The sequence below is a fragment of the Enoplosus armatus genome, chromosome 8 (genome assembly GCF_043641665.1).
Source record: "Enoplosus armatus isolate fEnoArm2 chromosome 8, fEnoArm2.hap1, whole genome shotgun sequence".
In the NCBI taxonomy this organism is placed as follows: domain Eukaryota; kingdom Metazoa; phylum Chordata; class Actinopteri; order Centrarchiformes; family Enoplosidae; genus Enoplosus; species Enoplosus armatus.
Genome location: NC_092187.1, coordinates 2,004,679 through 2,027,417, shown reverse-complemented (window position 1 = coordinate 2,027,417; position 22,739 = coordinate 2,004,679). Strand labels below are relative to the sequence as shown.

At 41.4% G+C, this 22,739-nt stretch overlaps 1 protein-coding gene across 1 annotated transcript; it reads right to left on the bottom strand.

Annotated features, from left to right (window-relative positions):
- Positions 1-335: 335 nt before the first annotated feature.
- itchb (itchy E3 ubiquitin protein ligase b) lies at positions 336-21,654 on the bottom strand. Its single transcript, XM_070910172.1, has 24 exons — positions 21,532-21,654; positions 18,810-18,901; positions 18,322-18,463; positions 16,278-16,402; positions 14,708-14,842; positions 14,315-14,360; positions 14,031-14,212; positions 13,434-13,680; positions 12,567-12,662; positions 11,886-12,060; positions 11,338-11,407; positions 11,042-11,126; positions 10,782-10,910; positions 9,391-9,463; positions 8,341-8,412; positions 7,265-7,353; positions 6,869-7,028; positions 6,591-6,724; positions 5,178-5,318; positions 4,888-5,008; positions 4,625-4,729; positions 3,940-4,036; positions 3,467-3,539; positions 336-3,209 (listed from the first exon to the last, which is right to left on the bottom strand). The coding sequence occupies exons 2-24, from the start codon at positions 18,877-18,879 to the stop codon at positions 3,110-3,112; spliced, it is 2,667 nt and encodes an 888-aa protein (XP_070766273.1). The 5' UTR covers positions 18,880-18,901; positions 21,532-21,654; the 3' UTR covers positions 336-3,109.
- Positions 21,655-22,739: the final 1,085 nt, after the last annotated feature.

Genomic DNA, 22,739 nt, shown 5'->3' with positions numbered 1-22,739 from the left:
GTGTGCCTTAACAGTTAGAATTTCAATCATAATGACATTTCATGTTCCTGTGTAAACTGACTGTGCATCAATATGCAGTAGTTAAGATTATTAAAAAAACCTGGATGAAACTGTGTCCCTTTACCCGACTGAGCTGTTGATACTGGTGGAAATGACCCAGCGTCATACTCATATTAATAGATTAGAAGTTTGCACAGACACGATGTCTTTCACACAGACACGATGTCTTTCATCTGTCCATGGCACAAACACTCGCACACATTCTTTTTTTTTTTTAAATTTAATTTATTAAGGTGACAATTTCTATATTACACATTTTTCATGTACATCAGAAATTAAACAGGGGAAAGAAAATATAGTGTTACCATAAACCTCTTATTAAAACCTTTCTTTTACAAAAGAAAATTTGTTATTGACACCATTTACAACTTGTTTTCATATACAGAGTGACAGTGGTTTAGTTGTACATGGAAAATTCTGGAGAATAACAAAAGAAAGAAGAAGAAAAGCAGTGAATTATGATATTTACATATTTGCTTAACTACTATGTCCCCGGGATTTTAATGTCATTGACCCAGAACAAGATTAAAATAACACTTTGCATCAGGGGCAACAATCTGAGGCAAAAATGTAAATAGACAACTTTACCAATCAACTTTTCATCATGATACATTCATTATATCACACTGACTTTGTCTCAGTAGTTGTTATCCCAGCTGAAGTCACAATTAGCCATTGAAACAGGCCTGTGTCATCAGCTCAAGTCTAGCTTTTTCCACACTGGTGCAGCTTCTTCTTGGTCTGGTTCCTCCTCCACAGCAGGGTGAAGAAGGACTGACCAGGGCCAGAGTCCAGAGTGTTATAATTTGACCATCGAGCCAATGTCGTCGATCATCTCTGCCGGCATCAAGTCGCTAAAAGGACAACCTGATGCCTGAGGGTGGAAATAAGGCTACTGGAAGGCTAGTGACAAACACCAAAGACCACCTCACCATGCACGAGGAAACAAAGAGCCTAGAGTTACTAACATCCAGGACTGGATGCCCTACATGCTGCGAGAAAAGAAAGTGGAGGGATATTTCTTCTTTTTTTTTTTTTAAAAGTGCTGTGCTTTGTCAGACTAACACCTGAATCCTATGTTCCTCAGTAACCACGCCTGTCTTTTAAGTGTATAATTAACTAATTAAAAAAAAAAAAAAAAATTGACACTCCAAAATGAGCAACCACACTACCTGGTGTTCTTATTTCAAAGATAAATTAGATTAATCTTCTTTAACTCCGTTACTGTTGATCAGATGTTGTGTAACGCTTGCAGTTATAATGTAAAGATTGTTTCTTTAAACACTCAAACGTTGCTAAAGCATTTGGAGGTTTCTTTGTGCAACACAACACAAAAATGAAAACATAGCACACACTTATTATTTCACAGTGTGTCACAGAATTTAGTTTTGAAGCAGTACGTTTGTCTTTACAATAAAATGCCAGAGGAACATTAACTGTTATGAACTGAAAATACTCAGAGGTGCAATGTAAAAAGGGAAGACAAGTGCTTTAAATACCGTACTGCATCTTTTTTGACAGACTTCTATATTAATGACGTGTTGTCCTATTCATTTTGCGGTTTGCTGTGGGGCAAGAAAAGAGATAAAATAACGCCATCACTCGCTTTCAAATGCTACATGTGTATGAGGAGCTGCATGCGGTTTCTTTCTCTTTCTGCAAAGTACGCATTCAAAGTGTCATTTAAGATTTTCACCTAAAACATGGATTTGGTTTGACTTGCATTTGGTGTTTTTCCACTTGTGTTTTCAGTCTTTTAAAAGTCCTGACACGTTAAGTCAAGTACATCTTGAGTACTGAATACACTGAACACCATCTTAAAATACTTAACTTCATCCCTGGTGGATTTCTTCAGGATCTTGTTTTTAACAAGACCGCCCCATTAATTAAAAGAAGGAAGGCCGATATTACGATGAATAACTTAAAAGATTCTCCCAGAATACTCTACATCCCATTCTGTATCACAGCGTTCAAACTCCAGCCCTATAAAACTAGGGTCAGTTGAAGTTCTGTTGAAGTCTTCCACGTGTCCCTCCACTACAAATAACGGAGGTTATAACACTTGTCACAATCATTGAGTGATTCACAGATTAAAACACTATAAAACCAGGAACACAAAAGCGTTTCTCTCGTCACTTATATTAGGCATGTCTCCCGAATCTCTTCGAAAGCACCAAGATTGTCTGTTATTCAAGCGTTAATTTGGAGCACTCCTTTCTATAAATTCGCTAAGCCAAAGCTATGTGTTACTGTTCACTTTAAAAACAGATCCACTTTAGTCATGAGTAGAGATGCAGGTGTAAAGTGTGAGAGATTAGAGGATATGATGAGGAATGCCATTGATGTGGATGATGCTGAAAGTGGATGCAACTCATTCTAATGTAACAAACAATCTTAGGAGCAACAATGTTTGCTTTTTTTTTGGTGAAACTTGATCCTGTTTTAGAAAACACACACCCTCTCAATCTTGCCTTAAAATTGAACACTGACATTTACCAGACGCTTTAATGCAGAGCAACTTAATTAAGAAGAAATCAGGTAGTCAAAGACACCTTGACAAGACATTACTGTTAAGAACCCGTGACCCCTTCTGGTTGTGAGATTTTGACTGTAACCCCAAGGCCAACCCAAGTTGGGTTAGGGTTAGATCACGTGTGGGAAGGGAAAAACAAAACAAAACACTGCAGTCCCAGTAAACAGATGTCATAGAGAGCGAGTTTTCGGGATCCCATGCATAATTTGCTGCACATTCTCAGAGACAGGAGCAGCTTCTGTGTTTTGGTTTAAAAGAATACAAAATGTTCACGTACCAATCGAGCATTCGGAGGCCTGCTGCGAGCATGGCGTACGCGGCAGACACAAACCCCAGCTTCTCAGCCACAACATGCAGGCAACAGTCTCACACATGCACCCTTAGAAGTACCGCAAAGGTGTGTGCGTATGAACACGAAACACCTGTCCCTTCTAAAGAGGCTCCCTGATTTGAACACTGGTGGTCTTCATTCCTTCAGATTCCTGCACCCACTCTTTAAACTCCTCCGGGTTTCTCTCACTCCTGTCCGAAGCCTTCTGTCTCCTCAATGGCAAACATCAGCTTCTCCTTCAGTTGCTCATAGCTCTTGTATGGCGGCAAGTCCAATCTGTTGAAGCTGGGAAAGTAGAATGAAATATTTACTGTGCATCAGCTTGACATTGGACTTATTCTCCTCTGCTGTCTATTCAAGGTGAGAGCTCTTTTAGAAACAGCTGAGTGAGCAGCATACAAGACTCTGATCTGATGCCCGTAAATCCTTGAGCTATAAAGTCTTATAACAACTAACCAAGCAAACAAACCAAACTAAAGCAGAAACATTACAGCTTCCTGCCATGAACTGCTACAAACAGGCAGCAGTTTGCATGAACTCACCATGTGTGACTTCTGGGAAGCCAGTTTTCTTTTCCCACCTTCTCAATACAGAACTTCTGGGGGCCATTGCTCCCTGTAAGGTGAAGCACAGGTCAGTAGAAGCAAGACTGATCGTGGCTAATTTAACACAGCATCATCAGTATGACATCCCACTGATGCCTAGCTTTACTGTTACAGTTAGAAAGTGCTATAACAAACCTTAATGCTAGTTCCCCCATCACTAGGTATCTAAACAAAATGTATTAATTTTACAATTACAATTTCCAAGTCAACATGCTTAGGACTGGAAATGGTGTAATTTCAGACATGTAAACAGGAGACAGGCAAAAAGACAGACATAGAGAACAGGTTTACAGAAAATCAAAACGGAATGTCGAATGGGGCTTGGAACATTATCCCGACGCTGGTCTAGATGCATATTTCAGCTGCCTTTATTCAAATTAAATTCCAATTGAAATGGTTGCAATTATTACCCATGAGGTCGGCAAAGCCTCCTACAGGCAGGCGACAGGTACCGGTGACAAACTGCAGCAACCTCATCCTCTTCTCATTGTCCATCTCCTTTATAAACTGCAGAGGCAAAGAGGCATGCGGTTCAAAACACTTCAAGATCACAAAGAAATGATACATTAAATGAATCATGACTAAGGTCATAAATAAAGGACTTTGGAGTGGGGAAAGATGTGTGTCGTGGGTTTCTTTTTATCTTCGTTTCAGACGTATTTAACTAACAGACAAAAACTGGCAGTTGCTTCAGGAATTTGATACAAAAAGCAATTAAGTGCGATGTGCCCACAAATGCACCAAAGTCTACTTTCAGCACAGTCCAAAACATGTTGCCATATTTTCTAGAATTTGTCAGAGGAAGTACAAAATATGATCCCGAGCTTCTCTGTCTGACGGTGCTGCATAACACATTTACGTCTCAATTCAAATGACTACACTTGGGTTACTTCTTGGGCGTGGTGGGTACAGGTTCACAGTGATTGACTTTGCGACGACTCCAAAACATAACGCCACTCAAAAAACGAGAACGAAACCTTCAACACATAAATACACTGATAACAATGACAATAACGAAACACGATTAACACAAAATGTTTAAGGCTCACAACAGAGTATCTTGATTTTAACTTCAGTCATGAAGTACACACCCACCTGCCAGAACCACATGATCTGTTTGCTGCTCCGTGCGTAGTGTCTGTAGATTGTGTTTCTTTGCCAGTCTGCAAGGTCGATCTCCTGCATGCCACAAAGCATCACCTGTGGGACATAAGCATAAGCTCATCATTTTTAAATAATCGTTTTATTAATTTGGAAAAATCTGTCATTAGTGTGTTAAGTATGTGCAATCCAGATGTCACACAGGTCTCTTTTCAGCATGTATCATGTAAATGATAGAGGTTTCAGTTTATGTATACCTCAAGCTCTTTAGCGTCAAAGTACTGCAGGTACTGCTGAGGGAGGACCTCGTTGAAGCCTTCAAAGAAGGCCTGAGTCTGCTCCTCCACTCCTCTGGACAGCCGCCACTCTGCTACCAGCCTGCAGGGGGAGACAGAGGCAAACGCACACACACACACACACACACAGATATTAAACTCCATCTCATCAAATTCATAAAAACCAGAGTATAACCAACCAACATATAATCTACTGCGTGGATCATGTACTGAATGAAAAAAATGACTGAATCGTATCTAAACAAACCCACCTGATGTACTCCTCCTTGTTCTCCTCTGTGACTTGGATGTCTCCTCCTCCTGGTTTCAGTTCGTGGGTGGAGATTTCCCCCAGGATCTCTTTGTCAACGGAGAAGAACATCTCCAGCCCACACTCCTCGATGTTGTTATCCCTACAGAGTGGGACGGACAATTGCAGCACGACTGTTACAGCGCCGTACGTCGTCCATTCATATATTAACTGGCATTCAAATAAATGGGTGTTTGACAGACTCGCGGCATGTCAATCAAAATTCAAACAAGTTGCAAAGTTGTAAGCGTTGTGACAGATGGACAACCAATCTGTGAGGACCTCAATAGTGTGTTTTGTGTTGCTCTACATCTTAAATAATACTTTAACTACACTTGCAACACATTTTTGTTGAGTTCAGATTCAGCTGGGACTCATCACATCACAACCTCATCCATTTTTCCAATTTCAAAAATAATTTTTTTTCGGCAGCTAGTTTCAGATTTATACAGCTGGTCCATGCATTCTGGTTGGGTGATACAAGGTGGACGTTTTGGAGGAGCAGATGGAGGCGGAGCTGTGGCCCTGTGCTTTGTCTTTCAAATAACTGTAAGCTCTAAGAGTCACTGATGACTGATAGGGATTTTCTGACATTAAAATCCAGACCAGCCAATCAATACTGAATTTAGAACCGACTTCAACTAAATGCTGCTTGTACGCAAACCATTGCTTGACTTGTTAGCGAGAGTTTCCTGAGATTGAGACGTTGCTGCTTTGATTAATTACAGTAAAGCAAATATAAAATGTGATTGTCACTTCAGCTTCAGTCTTGTTAGTCACTAAATGACGGTTTGCACTTTGCCGTGTGATATAGTGACTCAACACTTTTCCTTAAGGTTAACTATTATACTTCAATAAAGTTAGATCATTTCTTCTGACGTCAGCAAAAGGCAGCCTTTATTTCAGGTGAGATGACCCGCCTCCGCTGCTGAAGTGCCTTCCTCTTCATCTGAAATTCATATCAGCAGTGAAGTTTCTACAAATAGCCACACTGTTGTCTGAACTGGGGCCAAAGCTTGTTTTAAGACTGGACCATTTTGCAAGACTAGAGACTTGGCTCAGACTCAAACTCAAAGACTTATGAACATCTCTATGCAACATCAAGAATCCATTAACACTCGCAATACATTTAGCAAGATTTTAAAAACTGGTCAAGGTTGTCTGGGGTGTATTCCAATCCAAGAACGAAATACAAGACCATTTTGGCATATGAGATATATAGTGGAGGTACACAATAACTTGAACACATGCACACATCGTGTTTGAATTATTTCAAGATGACCTAGAATAAGAAAAGGTCTATATTGTTTTACTTGCTGTAAACGTAGACTACCACTTCTCCCAAACTGTGGTCCACATGCCTCTGTGTACTCACTTGATCCACATTAGAGAGTTGTAGAACTCCGGGTCTATTGACTCCAGGTCTTTGAGGGCCAACGGCTTGTTCAGGATGCGCTTGTAAAACGGCAGTGAGAAACCAGTGTCGATGAACTTGCCATGGAAGAGAGCCTGCGGGACAGAAACAGACACTGCTTGATTATTGTTGGATTCCATGTCTTTCACAAGTTGCTGCGTCTGCCGTACAGCAGAAAACCCTAACCTTACATTGATCTTTCTTGCCATACTAACTCAACACATTCAAAGATGACTAACCATGGCAATGAAGCGTCCTATGAACTTGAAATACTTGAGGTGGTCGGGGTTGATGTAGGAGGCAGGGTTGATCTGGAGACAGTAGTTATCTTTCCCGGCATATTCAAACAGGCAGTACATGGGGTTTAAGACCTCATGGGACAACAGGAAGAACCACTCCCTGTAAGAGAGGAGACCACAGAAATGAGAAACAGACAGCACCACAAAGCTAACTAACTATCCACTGGCTAACACATTAAACACTAGGGAGCATTCCATTTAGTGGGGCTACATGCAAATCCAAATAATTATTCAGGGGAGCGAATGACGGACCAAAGCAACTACAATAAACATTTTATTCGCTACGTGTGAGCACACATTTGCCACTGGTCACGTTCAGCCCATTTTCCAACCTACCTGGCGACGCCTCCGTAGTCGAGGCCTTCTTCCCCAGGGAAGATGATCCATAGCCTCCTTCGCAGATCTTGAGCGTTGAAGCTCATTATCTAAAAAAGCAACGCATTGGTATATTAGCGCTGTAATGACTAAATGTACTGGGGACATTACAGTTTTTCCCTCAGTTGCTTATGTTTTCCTAAACAGTTTCTCAAAACATTACTACTGTTCGCCGCACCATTTTATATTGAGCAGCGAAACACTTCACTTGTCCTGCAAGAGGCCGTCACTCACTCAAAGCATTTAACTCAGATGTGGTGATAGCACCACAGTGACATTTCCCTTCATCATTGCTTAAGTCAACACGGGAAATGTAACTGTGTGACAATAGACACTAAAATTGTGTTTCTTTATGTTGTTTCTAATTAATACTTAGATACAGCAGCTCAATCATAAACCAAATGATCCTCTACAGCTGACTGACTATACGGATGTGTAAGATTTCACTCTATGTCTCCTATTAACAGAGTAGCTTTTATGTACCAGTAATGTAAATTAGATGAAAAAGCAAATCAAAAACTAAATGAACGTACTGCAAAAAACATTTTAAACAAACTTCACCCCCCTCAACCAGCCAAACACTCCTGTCTGATATTTACTCTTACAATACACAAAGAAATTTAGGGGGAAAATTAAAAAATGTAAACGTAATGGTGATAAGAGTAGGGAGGAGGTAATAGGAGATAATAAGAGATTTTCCCTATATAAAGGTAAGACGTTATAAGAGAGGTTATGTTATCCCTGTGGCACTGAGAATTCGCCATTCTAAAATGAAGTCTGCACCTTAAATCTGCATGATTTAAAGTTGTTTTTGTCTTTTTTCTTAAGACCAGCACGGACCCCATTGTTGATTATATTTAGGAGGTAATTGTACTTTAAAATCAAATTCCACATCACTTTAGCTCGAGGTAAAGTAGGTGAGGCACATCTTCTACGTCGCAAAAAAAAAAAAAACAAGGCATTGGAGTGTAAAAGCACATCCTCCCAGAGTCCAGCGAGCTCTGGGTGACTGCATCGCTGGGGTGGGGTCACTTTACCTGCTGGAAGGAGTCCTCAAACAGGGTTTTTCTGGACACTGTGATCTTGATGTGTTGAGGCATTGACAGTTGCTGAGGAAAGGGGAAAATGACAAACAAGCTTTCAGCTGTGACATGATCCATTCAAAATTCAATTGACATTTAAAAAGGGTCACAGTTACTATACACCTGCTATGCATACATTACACCAATAATATTGTATTGTACACACACACACACACACACACACACACAAACATACACACAGTATTATATATTGGACGGCTATGTAAATTACCATAAAGTAAATTTGTGAGAAGTATTATTATAACAGTTTAGCTTCTTAGTCATCACATTTAAGACATTAACACACATCACCATAAATGTACTGTCAAAGAACATTGTTATAATGGCCAATTATATACATTCTGTAATTATTTAAGGTGTAGCGACAGTATATAATTTTTATCTCTGACTGAATTTAAACCGTAATGACTTGAGTGCGATTTGGGCAGTCCCTCAAGTGAGATGTGGAGAAATCCTTTGGTTGTCAATTAAAAAAGCGTTCCGGCACTATGGCTAAAGCTGGTTTATCATCCTTCTGCCTTTTCAAAAACACGCTGCGATCCACCAAGCACTTATCACACAACTCACTGGCATGCCTCAAAGTTTATACGCACAGTCCGACACAGATTATGACCAAGGTTTTATTAACCCATCTGGCACGGACTGATATGCATCACACGATGTAACGGCACCATAATGTGACTGGATTGGTCAATTGTGTGCCTCAAAACGCCAAGACTCTGCAGATTTGAATTCCCACGTGCAAACTTCTCTCATCAGTTCTTGCTTCATGGTTGAAGGGGTGCCAATCAGTGAAATTACCAGCTCTAGTCCTCCAACGGTGGGTTTTTGCAGGTTCCTTTTATATAATATCCAAAATGGCTCAAAATAGCTCCTTCTAAATAAGGTATAAATGGAAGCAGTCTACAGATGCTTTTGGTACTTTACTTTTCCTTTTTCACACAGCTGGGAAAGCAACATGCAGTCTGGGAGAACTTTACTTACCTGGCACCAGAATCTGAGGTACTGTACTTTGGCTTTGAAGTCTCGAACGTAGGTGATCTGTGGTCCGTTTTCACTGTGAGGGCAAAGAAGCGGCGACAGGCTCTTAATATGTTTTAATATCTCAAAGCACATTAAATGTTATTTTAACTTGTTTTTGAAGCTGACATTTTTGGGTGTTTTCGTGCATTATTTCCCCCCACTGTTGATATAATTCTAAAAAGTATTATAGTATCTTTGCACGGTGCGTAAATCCAGTTACTACTCCCGTCAGTTCATATCGTCACATTCTTAATCCTGATTCACCAAACTGGTTTTCTCACTACTAGAACTGGTAATTACTCTAAAGACATGTTATGCTCACAAGTTATTATCATGAATCACCTGAGGCGTTGAATGTGTGAGAATGACAGAATGAAAGCAAGAGACTAGGTGACCCATTAGTCATATCAGGGTAATGCGTCACAATTTCTAAAAATAGAGACACAGTGACTTAATCCGCTGAAACACAACGACCCGGTAGAATAGAGCTACCTGGTGAAGTGCTGTGTGTTCAATAATGTTAAGTGTCAAATACAACAGTATTTCTTAATTTAGCTTGTTGATGAAAACTCTCCTATTAGCATCAAGTAAATATTTCGTCTTAATACCAGCTTTATGAGTTAGCTGTGGCTGAAAAACACACATCACTCATCACTGCATACAACAGGGCTAGAAAGACTAACGCCAGATTATTATTGACAGTGACTCCAGGACACATGTGTCTAAGGCATAATAGGAGCTATATATGTATAATAATAATACCCAGGAGATGGTAGTACACGTTTGACTTTTTGTTTCTATCAAGCAGCTCACGTAAAAAGAGAATTCCATCCATAATCCATGATGTCCGTTCAGCCATCCCAGTTATTCAGCGACACACACTGTTGTAATTTCACTATTTATGTATTGTTTATGTACCCACTTCCTCTAAACCTGCTTCATCTGTTTCGACCTGTTAGTGATTTTATAATTTCTCAGAACATAGGAAACATGTTTGTTTATAATAACAAAAAAAAAAACATAAGGGTGCTATGAGCTACTTCTGTTACACAGGTTTAATGCCTAAAGGCCTTATTCTAGAGCCAAACTCTAAACTCCAAACCCCCATAGAAGTATTAGGTATGGTAATACACTGCCTCTTCATTAGTAGTTGAGTATCTTCTCTAGTTAGCTAGCTTGCCTTTGTCTGGTCATTCCAAAAGCAGTGGTAGAAAGTCATTTTTTTTTTATTTACCAATGGTCAATAAAGATCACAGATTTCTTGATGCCTCTCTCTAAGACACAAAGTATGTGTTCTGTGATTCTCAAGTCTCACGATTTTGAAGTAGAAAACATAATGGTGGAGGACGTACAGTGAGGATTTTCCAGTGCGAGGGTCGATGTAGGTGGTCGTTCTCCTGTTGTGGTCTACGAAGTAGGGAATACCATCTACGGTGAACCTCATCTCCCAGCCCTCTGGAAGTGGCTTCTCATTCAGCAACCTAAAAAAAAAAATGAGATGAGATCAACATTTAGTGATGGGAGTATTTCAAGAGGAAAAATATACAGCAAGCAAATATGCAGCTTATGAAAATGGCGGCGGTGAAATATGCAAACACAAACACAAACTAACCCCTGTGTTCTTGGGTCCTCCCACTGTGTCGACCGCGTAGGGTGATGTACAAAATAAACTCTGCCATTCGAGTCCGTTCTCTTCTCTGAAAAAGACACAGTGACAATCAATTAGGGATGTTTTCATAAATATAGGTTTTTCTTCCACAAGTGGGCCACTTCAATTCAGTTACACAGGTGCTGGAACTCATTGTCGAAAGCTACTTATCTTACACAAACTTCTTGATTAAGTTATAAAGGAAAAGTTATGAAGTCTCAGCTATATGTATGTAAACTGAAAAGCCGTAAAGATCTTACCCCATCCGTGTGGCAGAGGCCCGAGAGGATCAAACTCCTTATTCTGAGTGGCTGTGACCTGGTCTTGTAGCTACACGGCAGAGAATCAGAATAATTAACAACAGTCGTCTGCACAAACAAACAAATGGAGTTACTTTTAGTTTAACGGGAGATATTATGAGGGAGGAGTCCGATGTAAAGACAAATATCGGCTTCCACCAAATTAACACCTTTATGCCAGTTGGTTTTTTGAAACATATTACGGCACACTATGTAAATACTGCGTTGATAATGGAAAATGTATTGAAGGATCAGAGTTAGGCAATGATTTCTAGTTTGCATAACTCACTTTTCAGCAAAAACATCTGTTAAACTCATGGAGATGACACATTTCTGTTTCACCACACACACACACACACACACACACACACACACACACACACACACACACACACACACACACACACAGGACAACCAAAAGGCTGTTACAGGCAATAACAGTGACCATATTCCAGTTTATTAACGCCCACATCACCGCACACTATCACATTACAAAGAGGAAGTCTCACCCCGAATATGAACCTCTGGTTGAACTGCTGCATGGCACCCTGTAGCTGGTTGCGCTGGTGCTGCCACTGCTCGTAGTTACGGACCGTCTCCATTGTGGGCCGTTGCCATGTGGTGGTTCGCGTGATGTGATCGACAAAGTAGACCCGGCCCATCTGGTCGACGCGACGCTCCCAGCTAGAGACAAATGCAATTAGGGAAGACGACGAGAGAAAGACACAGAGGGATTACAGCCAGACTGGCTAAAAACGTTAGCACCTCTAAGTCATTAGGATTCAGATACGGTGCTATGGTAGACTATGGTGTGGTTGTAATTTGGGCAGTAGCAGAGGACTGCCACCAGAGGCACACTAAATACACAGATCCTTTTAAAAAAGGTAATTAAAGGTTCCCTGTAGAGTTTTCTTGAAAACAAACCATTACGTTTACGTGCAATGTTTCTCACCAGCATCTTGACTAACCAATCTATATTCTGATGATGATGATTCTATACTAACAATACATGTAATGTAATGTAATGTAATAAAATGATCAGGATCTTAAAACAGGGCATGAGCCACTATGTAGTAACCATATCATAAGATGGAGAGGCCGACTTATTTGATCTACAAATGGAGAAGAATCCTATGAAACTTTAAAAAAGGAAAATGAAAATGAAGAAGAGAAAGGAAAGGACTTTTTACCCAGGGGGCAGTGGTTCAGGGCGTTCCCACGTTGTTCTTTTTTCCACATGATCGACAAAATACAACCTGCCGTTCTGATCCACCCTCTGCTCCCACCTGGATGAAATCCCAGCAATAAAAGGACATTAGGTAAGGGCGCACAGCTCCAGCCATTTAGGTTATGTGTGGGTTCAAAACAGCAATCGCGACATGAGTCATCCTACGACAAAAGCGGCGAGGTCACAACGATGACATTAAACCAGCTCAAAAGGGATATTTAAGGAATGACAGTCTGAACGAAACCAAAGAGTGACACGACAAGAAAAGGACTGCGATGGTAACCTGATAGTGACAAACTCACACGTCATCGAGCTTCAGACGCACCAGTGTTGTTTTCTACGTACAAAAAAGTAACAAGTCACCCTTTCCTATTAATAATGATATGCTATAAGTCTGAAAACGTGTCTCTACCCTCACATTTGTCATAGCCGCTTTGTGTTTTTTTAAAATATCTAAACCAAACCGACCAGTAATCCCACTTTGTTGTTGTCCTCAGACTCACAAATCATTGTGCACACACTTCCATGTATCCATATATGGCTTCAGGAATTAATAAATGCTCACTAAATTCCCCCTTATTATTGTTGGTCTGGAGTAATTGTTATCCCAGAATTTGATAGACTACTTTTTGCTCCAAGTTGACCGAACTTCTAATCCTCCTCTGAGTGATTAATCTAATTTTTTTCTTCTTGAACTTTTCAGTTTGTGATACTTGTCACTCTTTCAAGTTAATGACACAATAAACTGGGATTGCAAAAAACAAGGGAATTGTTCTTCAACCAAAACCTCCCTCAGCTCTTCTGCAAAGATGATAAAATGAGAGCTAACCCGGGGGGCAACGGCCCAGCGTTGACAGCGGGGACCCTGGGAGTGACAGCTGGAGTGATGCTGCTGGTCGGCTGTCTGGTCGCTGCAGCTCCAGAGCCGGAGGCCGTTGTGGAGTTCCGGTCCGAGCCTGCCGATGGACTTGAGTCTGGGGCCGATGAAGGCGCTGGGGCCGGTGTTCGCACTGGTGTATCAGAACCTGACTGACCATCGCTGCCATCGGCTGGTGCAGAGCCATTGCTGGAAGATGCTGAGGAAAAAAATCAGACGTCACTGAGAGTTCAATCGTAGATCCTCAGACCAGGACAGCAATCAAGGAGTTTATCAAGGGGGGGGGGGGCTTGCTTTGCAGCTTGAGTTGGAAAAAAATATTCTTCTCTTCACACACTGATACATTTCAGTTATTTGTGCTGGTCCCTAAGCATGTGAATATGGTAAACTGAGCCTTAGGGTAAACGTCTGACGTTGATTAGATGTGTGACAGAGTACACAGACGGTGTAGGGAGAAGAGCACGTGACCTTTGTTTTCCCTCCTGTTTTTAAGTTGAAAAGTGTCTAGAACAGACCAGAACGGGGGCCTTCCTTTAGTAAATGTCTCACCTGGTGAAGAGGTAGGTCTACGGGGGGTTGGAGGAGGAGGTCTGGAGGGCCTGGGCGGTCGGAGAGGCCTCGAGCTCCCCGCTGACACTGAGGGAGACCCCGTGCTGTTCACTGACCGCCGGCCACTGGGAGAAGACCTGTGCTCTACGCCATCCACAGCCGGAGAGCTGTCTCGACTCCGCCTGAGGAGAGTGAGGGTTGATAAATAAAGCAGGGGAAAAAAAGCAGAAACTAGAAATGTGACAGGAGTGAAACTTGACCGATGATGGGAAAAGATACTGTACTTTATGGCATGATCCCCATTTGGTTGTGAATCCCCATTTGATGTACCTGAAGTGAGAGCACAACATAAATTAAGCAGGATTAGGAGTTCCTGCTCACACATAACAAAACCAGTCAAACATACAAACAATCTTGTATCTAATGAGACTGTAACACCACAAAAGGTTTTACTTGATTACCCCACATCCTTCAACTGCAAGCTACCAAGACACAATACTGAAACCCATTTATAAACGTGCTCATTTCCTGTTTTCCTGGCATACGTTTTAACTAGACATGCAGTCGCGTAACTGTATCAATTGTATTTCAGTTGAAATGAACAAATACACTTGAAAATATTTAAACGGGCCTTCATGCTTTTGATGTGGACTCTGTTCAGCTCTCCTGTGACTCACTGTGATGGTCGGCCTCGGCCGTGGCGAACATCTCGGGCTCGACAGTCATGCCGTCCAGGCAGACGGATAGGTCTCCCACAACGTCCGACTGGTCTCTGTCTGCACACAGCTGGAGGGTCTGCACCACCTCAGAGACTACGCAGAGACAATATAAACACAAGATGTTATCAGCCAGAGTAAGACAATGACTGAACAACTGAAATAGAACGCCTGCTATTAATGATGCAGGCGTACCTTGAGCCAATCAGTGACAAGATGCATTGTCCCTTCAAATGTCATCCAAGTCAAACCAGCAACATACAGCAGCAGATCTTAGCAACTTGGGGATCACAGAAAACACCAACTTTATTGTATATTTTCAGTGTCACCACTGCACAACAACGCCAGCAGTTACTTGGCTCAGTGTAGAGAGACATTACAGTTTAAATTACGATAGATTATCTAAACGAGAAGAACAAGACAACACGGTTGGATCTGCTGTCCCTGTTCAGGCTGAATGTTGCTCTTCGCTGTAATTTAAATGACAAAAGTCATGGCGAGCCGTGTGTATTTTCAGCTCTTGTCATGTGATTTGTACCCAGAGTTCTCCGTCATTAGCACTGCTGGCCAGGGTCCATGCATAAAAGAATGAGCAAGCAGGGGGACTGAATGGGGTCTTTATGAGAAACGAACCAAAGATAAACAGCCCAAAAATCTACCAGGGCAAAAGGGGATGACAAAAAAAAAAAAAAAAAGAAAAAAAACACAGCCTAAGACAAGGAGAGCCTCAAACAGTTTCATTAAAATAAATAATCTTATAGTTGTACATGTTGTTTGACTGCTGTGACACAGTTGTATCAACCTGTAACACACTAACAGATTACAGATAACAGATAGGCCTTTGCCAAAAACCTGATGTGCAGGAAGTGACACATTATAAATGTCTTTTGCATATAAACAGGCAGTAACAGCCCCGACTACTGAAGAGACAAAAACTCCACCTTCAGGAAACTCATATTTCAACAACAGCAAAACCGCAGAGAAAGCTCCGCACTATCTGACAAACCGAAACATGTTCTGTTTGGCATCCAAAATGTCGTCAAACAAAAAAAAAACAGGCATTCTACCATTTTTTTTTCAGACACCATTTACAAAATAAAAATCATTGGCAGTCATTGGCAGTATCTACACCATTTCATTTTTACTGTCCGACATGACACCATGTCTCTAAAGGCACCGCAGGCCTCTGAGATCAGACAGAGGTTGATTTGTTGTCTAGCTATTAGAATTTTAAAAATCAAGATAAATCAGCAAATTTGGTAAAAAAAAAAAAAAAATTTAATGCTTCTATCTAGATGACACAGATTCAAATGTATCTTAATAGCAAAAACAAAGACGCAAGAGGAATGTTTGTGAAACACTTTGGGGTTTTGGACACTGGAAATGCATCGTCGACAGAGATTATAAGGTAAACAAATACTTCTAAAATGGGGCCAGAAAGGAACAAGAATATGTAGAACAGCTGTGTGTGTGTGTGTGTGTGTGTGTGTGTGTGTGTGTGTGTGTGTGTGTGTGTGCGTCATTCACTCACTTTTCATGTCATTAGACTTGAGCGTGTCGCTGACGTCCAGCGTGGCCATGCCTAGCAACACGTCCGACTTCAGGGTCTGGTGGCTCCACACGCGAAACACCAGTTTGCTGAATGGAGTCACAATCCTGTTGAAACAAACAATTCAGCTGACCCGTGCAGTGCAGTGATAGTTTTACTTGACAGAAGGAGGATCTGATTTCAGAAAGCTCTCCAAGGTCTTACTATAAGGACTTCACCAGCATTTCAATCACAGTTTCAGTGAGCACTATTTCCTCTTTTTCAGCAAGAAACTGGTAACGTGCCATTTCCTCAAAAAAAAAAAACTATTTACAGCATGTGAACAGAGGCACCTTGATGTCACAGCTCCCACCACTTTAAGCGTTTCGTTTAAATGATATTGTGGAACAAAGCGGTATTACTGATAGCAACAACAGGTTTTTCTGTATCCCTCCTTTTGGGAGTTGACACACCACTGTTTAGGCGTTCTTTTCAAAAACCTATTTCACAGGTAAAAAGTGAGAGCAGCTGGTGGTTTGCAACCCATCAGCCACTGTGGCTGTGTGAGAGCCAAACCTCTGTCTCGTTGTGAAAGCAACACAGACAATAAAGTTCAGAGGCTATTCGGGGACGAGTGTCTATAACCATCACTATGACAGTTGTTGAGCTAGCACCCTCAGCGACCCCAGGAAAAAAAAAAAAAAACATTTGCGGACACATGGGCTCGGCTTCTGATTACATCCCATAGTAAACACTATGTTGCATAATAACTCTGGCCCAACGCGTCCAAAGAGAAACTGTAGGAGAACTCTATATTAAGAAGGTCCCTGTGCACAGCAGAAGATCCTGGACAGGCTAAAATTAAGAGGACATCTGTTGTGTGAATATGTTGGACCGCAGGAAGTCAAGTGGTGCGAGTGCACTAAATGTACAGTGTATGTTTAGAAACAGGATTCCTGTAAATGAACCAGGCACACTCTTTCACTGCTGTGTGGCATTTTCCTTACAGGTGCCAACCACTTGCAGATAGCATATCTTTTCTTTAAAAACTGTACACACGCCGTTATCCTGAACTCAGAGTTACACTACACACAAAGTCCCTTTCCAAAAAACTGCTGCAGGCAAGCCATCTTGATAAAGAGCATATGTTAAACCAGCAATTGTATATATGATTATAAGGAAGTCTCTTTTTGTTACGCTTTGGAGGATCTCCTCAAGGTCTGGACAGTTTGAGGAAATGATGATGTGCAATGCCAAATACCACAGTCAGCGGTCACTTTTCCACATATGCTTCTTCCTCAAAGACAAGCCCCAAATAACCACACTGATTTCATACTGGAATATTAGCACCATCAACAGACTTTGTACATTTGAGTGTATCTGCACCTCACCCAGCTGCACAGGTAGTGATTACTATACGCAGTATGCTTTTGTGTGTTTTCCTAATAAGCTTCTCAACAAATTTGAAGTATTACCATACTCTTGAAGCTGCTCTTACTGCTATTACTTCTCTTTCAAGAACCTTCAGTATTTCTTGTACTGTATCAGTAACGGCTAGTCACCAAAGGACAATCGTTGTACTGCAGTAACCTGAACAGTCTCTAAATCAACAAGTGGTACACCAGGATGTTAACAAAAAGTGCCGATAATCCCTTCAGAGGTAAAACTTATACTTCAATGTGTGCACACATAACATCTTTGTTGGGAGTCAAACCTGAGAAAAGAAGCTTTTGTAAACAACAGGGTTGCTTTGAGCCGCCTGAAATACCAGACTGGTGACATTTAACACATTAGGGTGAAAAATGCCTCTAAGATGTTTTCTATGAACATTCAAACAGTAGAAGTCACTCCGCGTCTTATATGGCAAATCCCAGCATGCAGGCAAAACAACAGAGTGAACATTTGGATTTTAAATATAATCTTGACACAGATCTGGCGGGAGTAAAATCTCTTTTATCCGTAGCAACAGAACAGTTTAAGTTCTCTTTATCATAGATGTGATCAAATGTCATATGGGTCTGGTAATCCCGGCAAGACTTTGACTCACACAGTGAGCGGCTGCTTCCATTTGGGGCTGTGGGTGTTGTTGCATTTCTCTGTTTTCTTGGACTGGCCGTCGACTGTCACTTCCACATAAGGACTGGGACCGAACCAGTTTTTCTTGTTCTCTTTTAGTTTTGCTGATAACACTGAAACAGCGAAATAGGGAGAAGGAAGCATGCAGCGGACAGTCAGTCATGTTGGTGCAGAAAAAGAAAAAAAGAAAGAAAAACAATAATTCAGGAACAGGGAAATACTATATATTGCACACATTTTTACATGAAAAGCAGAACAGAGGAACATGATTGCATTGAAATCTGGATTTTACCAGTTGGTGAGACTGAGCAGCTGTTTAAGCTCTCACAATAGGCCTTTATCACAACAGACAATTTGACGCATCATACTAGGAAAAGCACTAGTGCTGCTAATAACATTTACGTTCTAATTATTTGTACATTTTTTTACTTGAACCTTGATTAATGATTGAAGACTCACCAATGATTTGTAGCTGTGCCTTCATGGGGTAACCGTTGGAAGTGCCCAACTTGGTGACTCCACTGGCCATGACATAGGGCTGGGATGAAGGCCTGCAGCGCAGACAACACAACATTAGGGTGAAGACGAATCGATTTCCCACTGCTAGTACATAGTAAAGAAAAATGGTATATTTTTCATTCAAACTAGCAACAGGAGAACAGACTAACAAGTCAAACAAGCTTGCCACTCTGTTACCTGTCAGGTCGTCATGTGAAACACACACGAGGTTGCACCATCGTGGAAAGTAATAAAAGGAGATGAAAAGAAGGCAAAGGTCAGGCTTACAGCGTGTGAATTGCCGCTTATGTAAACCAGTCTGCGCTGTCAGTCTGGCATCTTCAACTTCAAATCGACTCTAAAACACATCCTGCGCCTATGTTCCTGCTCTGTGTCAGAAGGCCAAATGCACTGCAAACAGAGCCACAAAAGTATCTACACAGCTGCCAACGACAGAATGCATAAAGGTTGTACCCAGGTGCTGTTCTGAACAAATATTTACTTTGTATTTTAACTTGGATTTCCATCATTGTCTAGGTACGCCTGCTTATCACAGGGGGCTGGAGCCTATACCACGTTCCCTCAAAGCCATGTCATCCACTTCTACTTCAGGCATGTCACCAGATACGAACTCTGAAAATTCAATGCCTCTTAAGCTGCACAAGCTGACGAATGTGTCAATCAAAGAGAAAGAAAAGGGAAACACTGGCGCAGGAATCGGGTCCTGTGATCTTTCCTAGAATCTGGGGCGCTACCTTGATGCGTCACTGAATAATGCATGGTCCTCAGTCTATCTCGTCTAGTATGCACATGGCAGGGCAGGAGAAAGTGAAGAGCTCTTGGGTAAACTTTCCTTTTGGCTACTGCTTTAGTCTCTGTCAATAATTCAGTGCAACTGCTGACTTTGCAGCCTTGCCAGCAGGCCAACTGCGTTTTGTAGATGAGGTATTCGCTGAATATTAAACTCGACAATGACCCGCCTTGACTCTGATTTTTTTTTTAACCAGCTAAATAACATCATCCACAGGCCAGTAAATTGTGTTTGATGATTCTGTGAGGCATTTTAAATTGAATTTGAGCTCAAATTGCACCATTTCCTTGGCTACAGAGCTCCGAGTTTGTTCTGTTATACCTCTTAGCGCTCTAAAGCAAAAATCTCTACAGCCTGTCTAAGCCTCATCAGCTATAGGCTTACCTTGAAGTCTCTAGTAGACAGTTAAGTCATGGAGTTAACCTGTTTACACCGTGACCAAGCGTACAAAACAATGGTTCATATCGTCAAAACATACCATCATGATGACCAGCTTAAAATGATTATAAGATAAAAGGGACAAACAGGTTCTTCTATGATGATGCTTCAAGGAAACAACACTCAGGAGCCCCGTGTTCAATTTGATGTCAAACACTGTCCGCACGTAAAAAAAAAAAAAATCTGTTCCTTCTCTAATATCCAAAACGGAAAATCATTCCATTTTTGTTTTGACACACACACACACACACACACACTATAGCATATATGTCATGAAGTCGATGTGATCTCAAATTACATCTCCACTACGTGACTTGTGTCATTCGGGTCAGGAGATCATGTTGAAGGTATATGTGTGATGTGGGTGTTGATAGTCAAAACAGTTCCCCTAACAGGAGCACTGCTACCCAAGACAACAGACAGGGAAGTCAGCAGCCAGCCTCTCTGTTCAGTAACCAGATTACTAAACATTTGATACTGCCTGCAGCCGAGGACACAAACCAACCACGACCAACCTGGCCAAACAGCAGATGACTAACGACTGCAACAACAACAACAACAACAACAACAACAAAAAAATCATTGTCTCTTTCCCGCTTTGCTTATCTATTTCTACGACATAACTACTATTATCCAGCATTTTGCACTGACAACAAGCTGCTGGCGCAGGAAGGGATACTGTAAAGCAGAAAAAAAAAAAAAAAAGTCTTACATAACCTCATAATAATGAAGTTTAACAGCCGTTTGCTGCCATTGTGCTTATGTCAGCGAAATATCTCTTAAAACTGGTTCACTCGGTACTTATTACAGCTTAACGGCGTGATGTTATAGACTGCAGTGTATGTCGCACTGAGGAGTGGCTCGTAATGTTTTCTAAAAAGTCTCGTAGTACGTATTCTACAAATACATGTCATTTTACCGAAGAGCGCTTCAACACCAAACTGCCACATTTTAAATTGAGTTCGGTGCGCACTGTTCTCTCCGTACGATAACACGTAGCTGAGGGGAAACTACTTGAATCGATTAAACTCCCACGGTGATAGTCAGCGTGTGCATTAACTATTGGCGGCGTTTAACTGTCGGTAAAGATTACATAATTTAATCCAACTAGGAATGGATACCGAGCTAACGCTAAAGCAGTTAGCCGTACAGCGGGGAACAATAATGTCGTGGTTAGCTAATAAACTGCGCTGACGCTAAAACAGTATGTGTGTTTATAGCGGCGGCGTAGTCGCAGGAGTTGCTGAGTACGTGTTGAATGTCAGCTGGCCACCAGCTATGACAGCCTGCTTGCCATCCCAGCCTGGCTAACTGGCTAGCCCACTAGCTAGCTCGTGTCATCATCATGGCTGGCTGGAAATCCCAAAGTCCAACGGCTATGAAAAACACAAATACCACCGGTGAGAGATCTAGGAACCGGCTTCTGTGACTTACCCGGATCCGAAGGGAGGCTGTAAAACCAAACAGGGGGCACCGCAGTGAACTCCCAGCCCTCGGTCTGCGGGATATTTGGGTTTCAGTCGGGGCTTCACTTCAAGGAAAGAGAAACTTCCACCATCTTCGTGAGCTCACGTCACGTGACCGAAACAAGGTGGGGCGCATACGTCTCCCTCTTTGCGCTGTGATTGGACCAGAGTTGGAGCAGGGCGGACCAATGGACGGGCAGTAAACATGCTGATGCATTTAGGGTCCGGATATAAAAACAGAATGGACCTTGCTGCAAAACCTGTTAAGGTTACAGAAATGTACCTCATGTCACTGCAGCAACATGTTTGTATGTGCACTGCTGTGATGTACTCTGTTTATTGTAGAGCATGATTAGCTAAGATAAACCTGTCGCAGGTGTAGTGTAATTTAGGAATATCAGACTCTTTATGGCATTATGCATTCCTGTTATTTTCTCCTTTTTAAGATTTTGCTATTTACTGTGCGGCCTATTGTTATGTATTGCGGTCCAACTGCCACCAACTACAAACAGCAGATGGCATTGTTGTACTTCACAGTGAAATACTATAGGGTGCTGCTGCAGATCATGATGTAAACCAATCATTATTTTCTTTTCAATCAAGACATTGACAGCTAAATAACGTGATACGAATATATTTTCCTAGGTGTTTTATAACTGATAGTATATTACATTACATTACAATGTCCAGAAATGAAACTCAGGAAGGGATATCATTTGGGTTTGTTTTGCTTTTTTGTTGTAAGCTACATGGTGGCTGCTTTTTTTTTCACCCTTTAATGTTGTGGCATCCTTTTTACGGATATTGTGTGACTCTGCTGAGATCTTTCAAAAATACATTGACTAGGATACTTTATTATTATTTTAATTATGTGCGAGGTCAGACCACCAGAGAAGCGTAGGATGATACCGGAAAGCAACCTTTACCGCCAAAATAAAGGCTTAAATTAGTCACTAAGCAATTTTTCATTACTTGGATTTATTTCAAGTCATATCATATTTTTAATACGTCACCAATCATATTGTCTCTTGCCACCAGCATATGTTCTTGAATCCAATCCATGCTGATGTCTAGTGTCCGTGTCATTTACTGTAAATCAGAAAGGTGTGAAAAACATTGCTAGGCATCAAGCATCAAATTTAGTACAATCTCTGTGGGTTTTTTTTTTTGTTTGTT

Excerpts from the sequence above, each read along its gene's own strand:
- itchb (XM_070910172.1), bottom strand. The coding sequence starts at position 18,879 with ATGGCCAGTGGAGTCACCAAGTTGGGCACTTCCAACGGTTACCCCATG. Across the intron at positions 16,403-18,321 it reads TGGAAGCAGCCGCTCACTGT|GATTGTGACTCCATTCAGCA; the intron begins GTGAGTCAAAGT and ends TTGTTTCAACAG. Across the intron at positions 12,663-13,433 it reads GCTGGGCCGTTGCCCCCCGG|GTGGGAGCAGAGGGTGGATC; the intron begins GTTAGCTCTCAT and ends GATTTCATCCAG.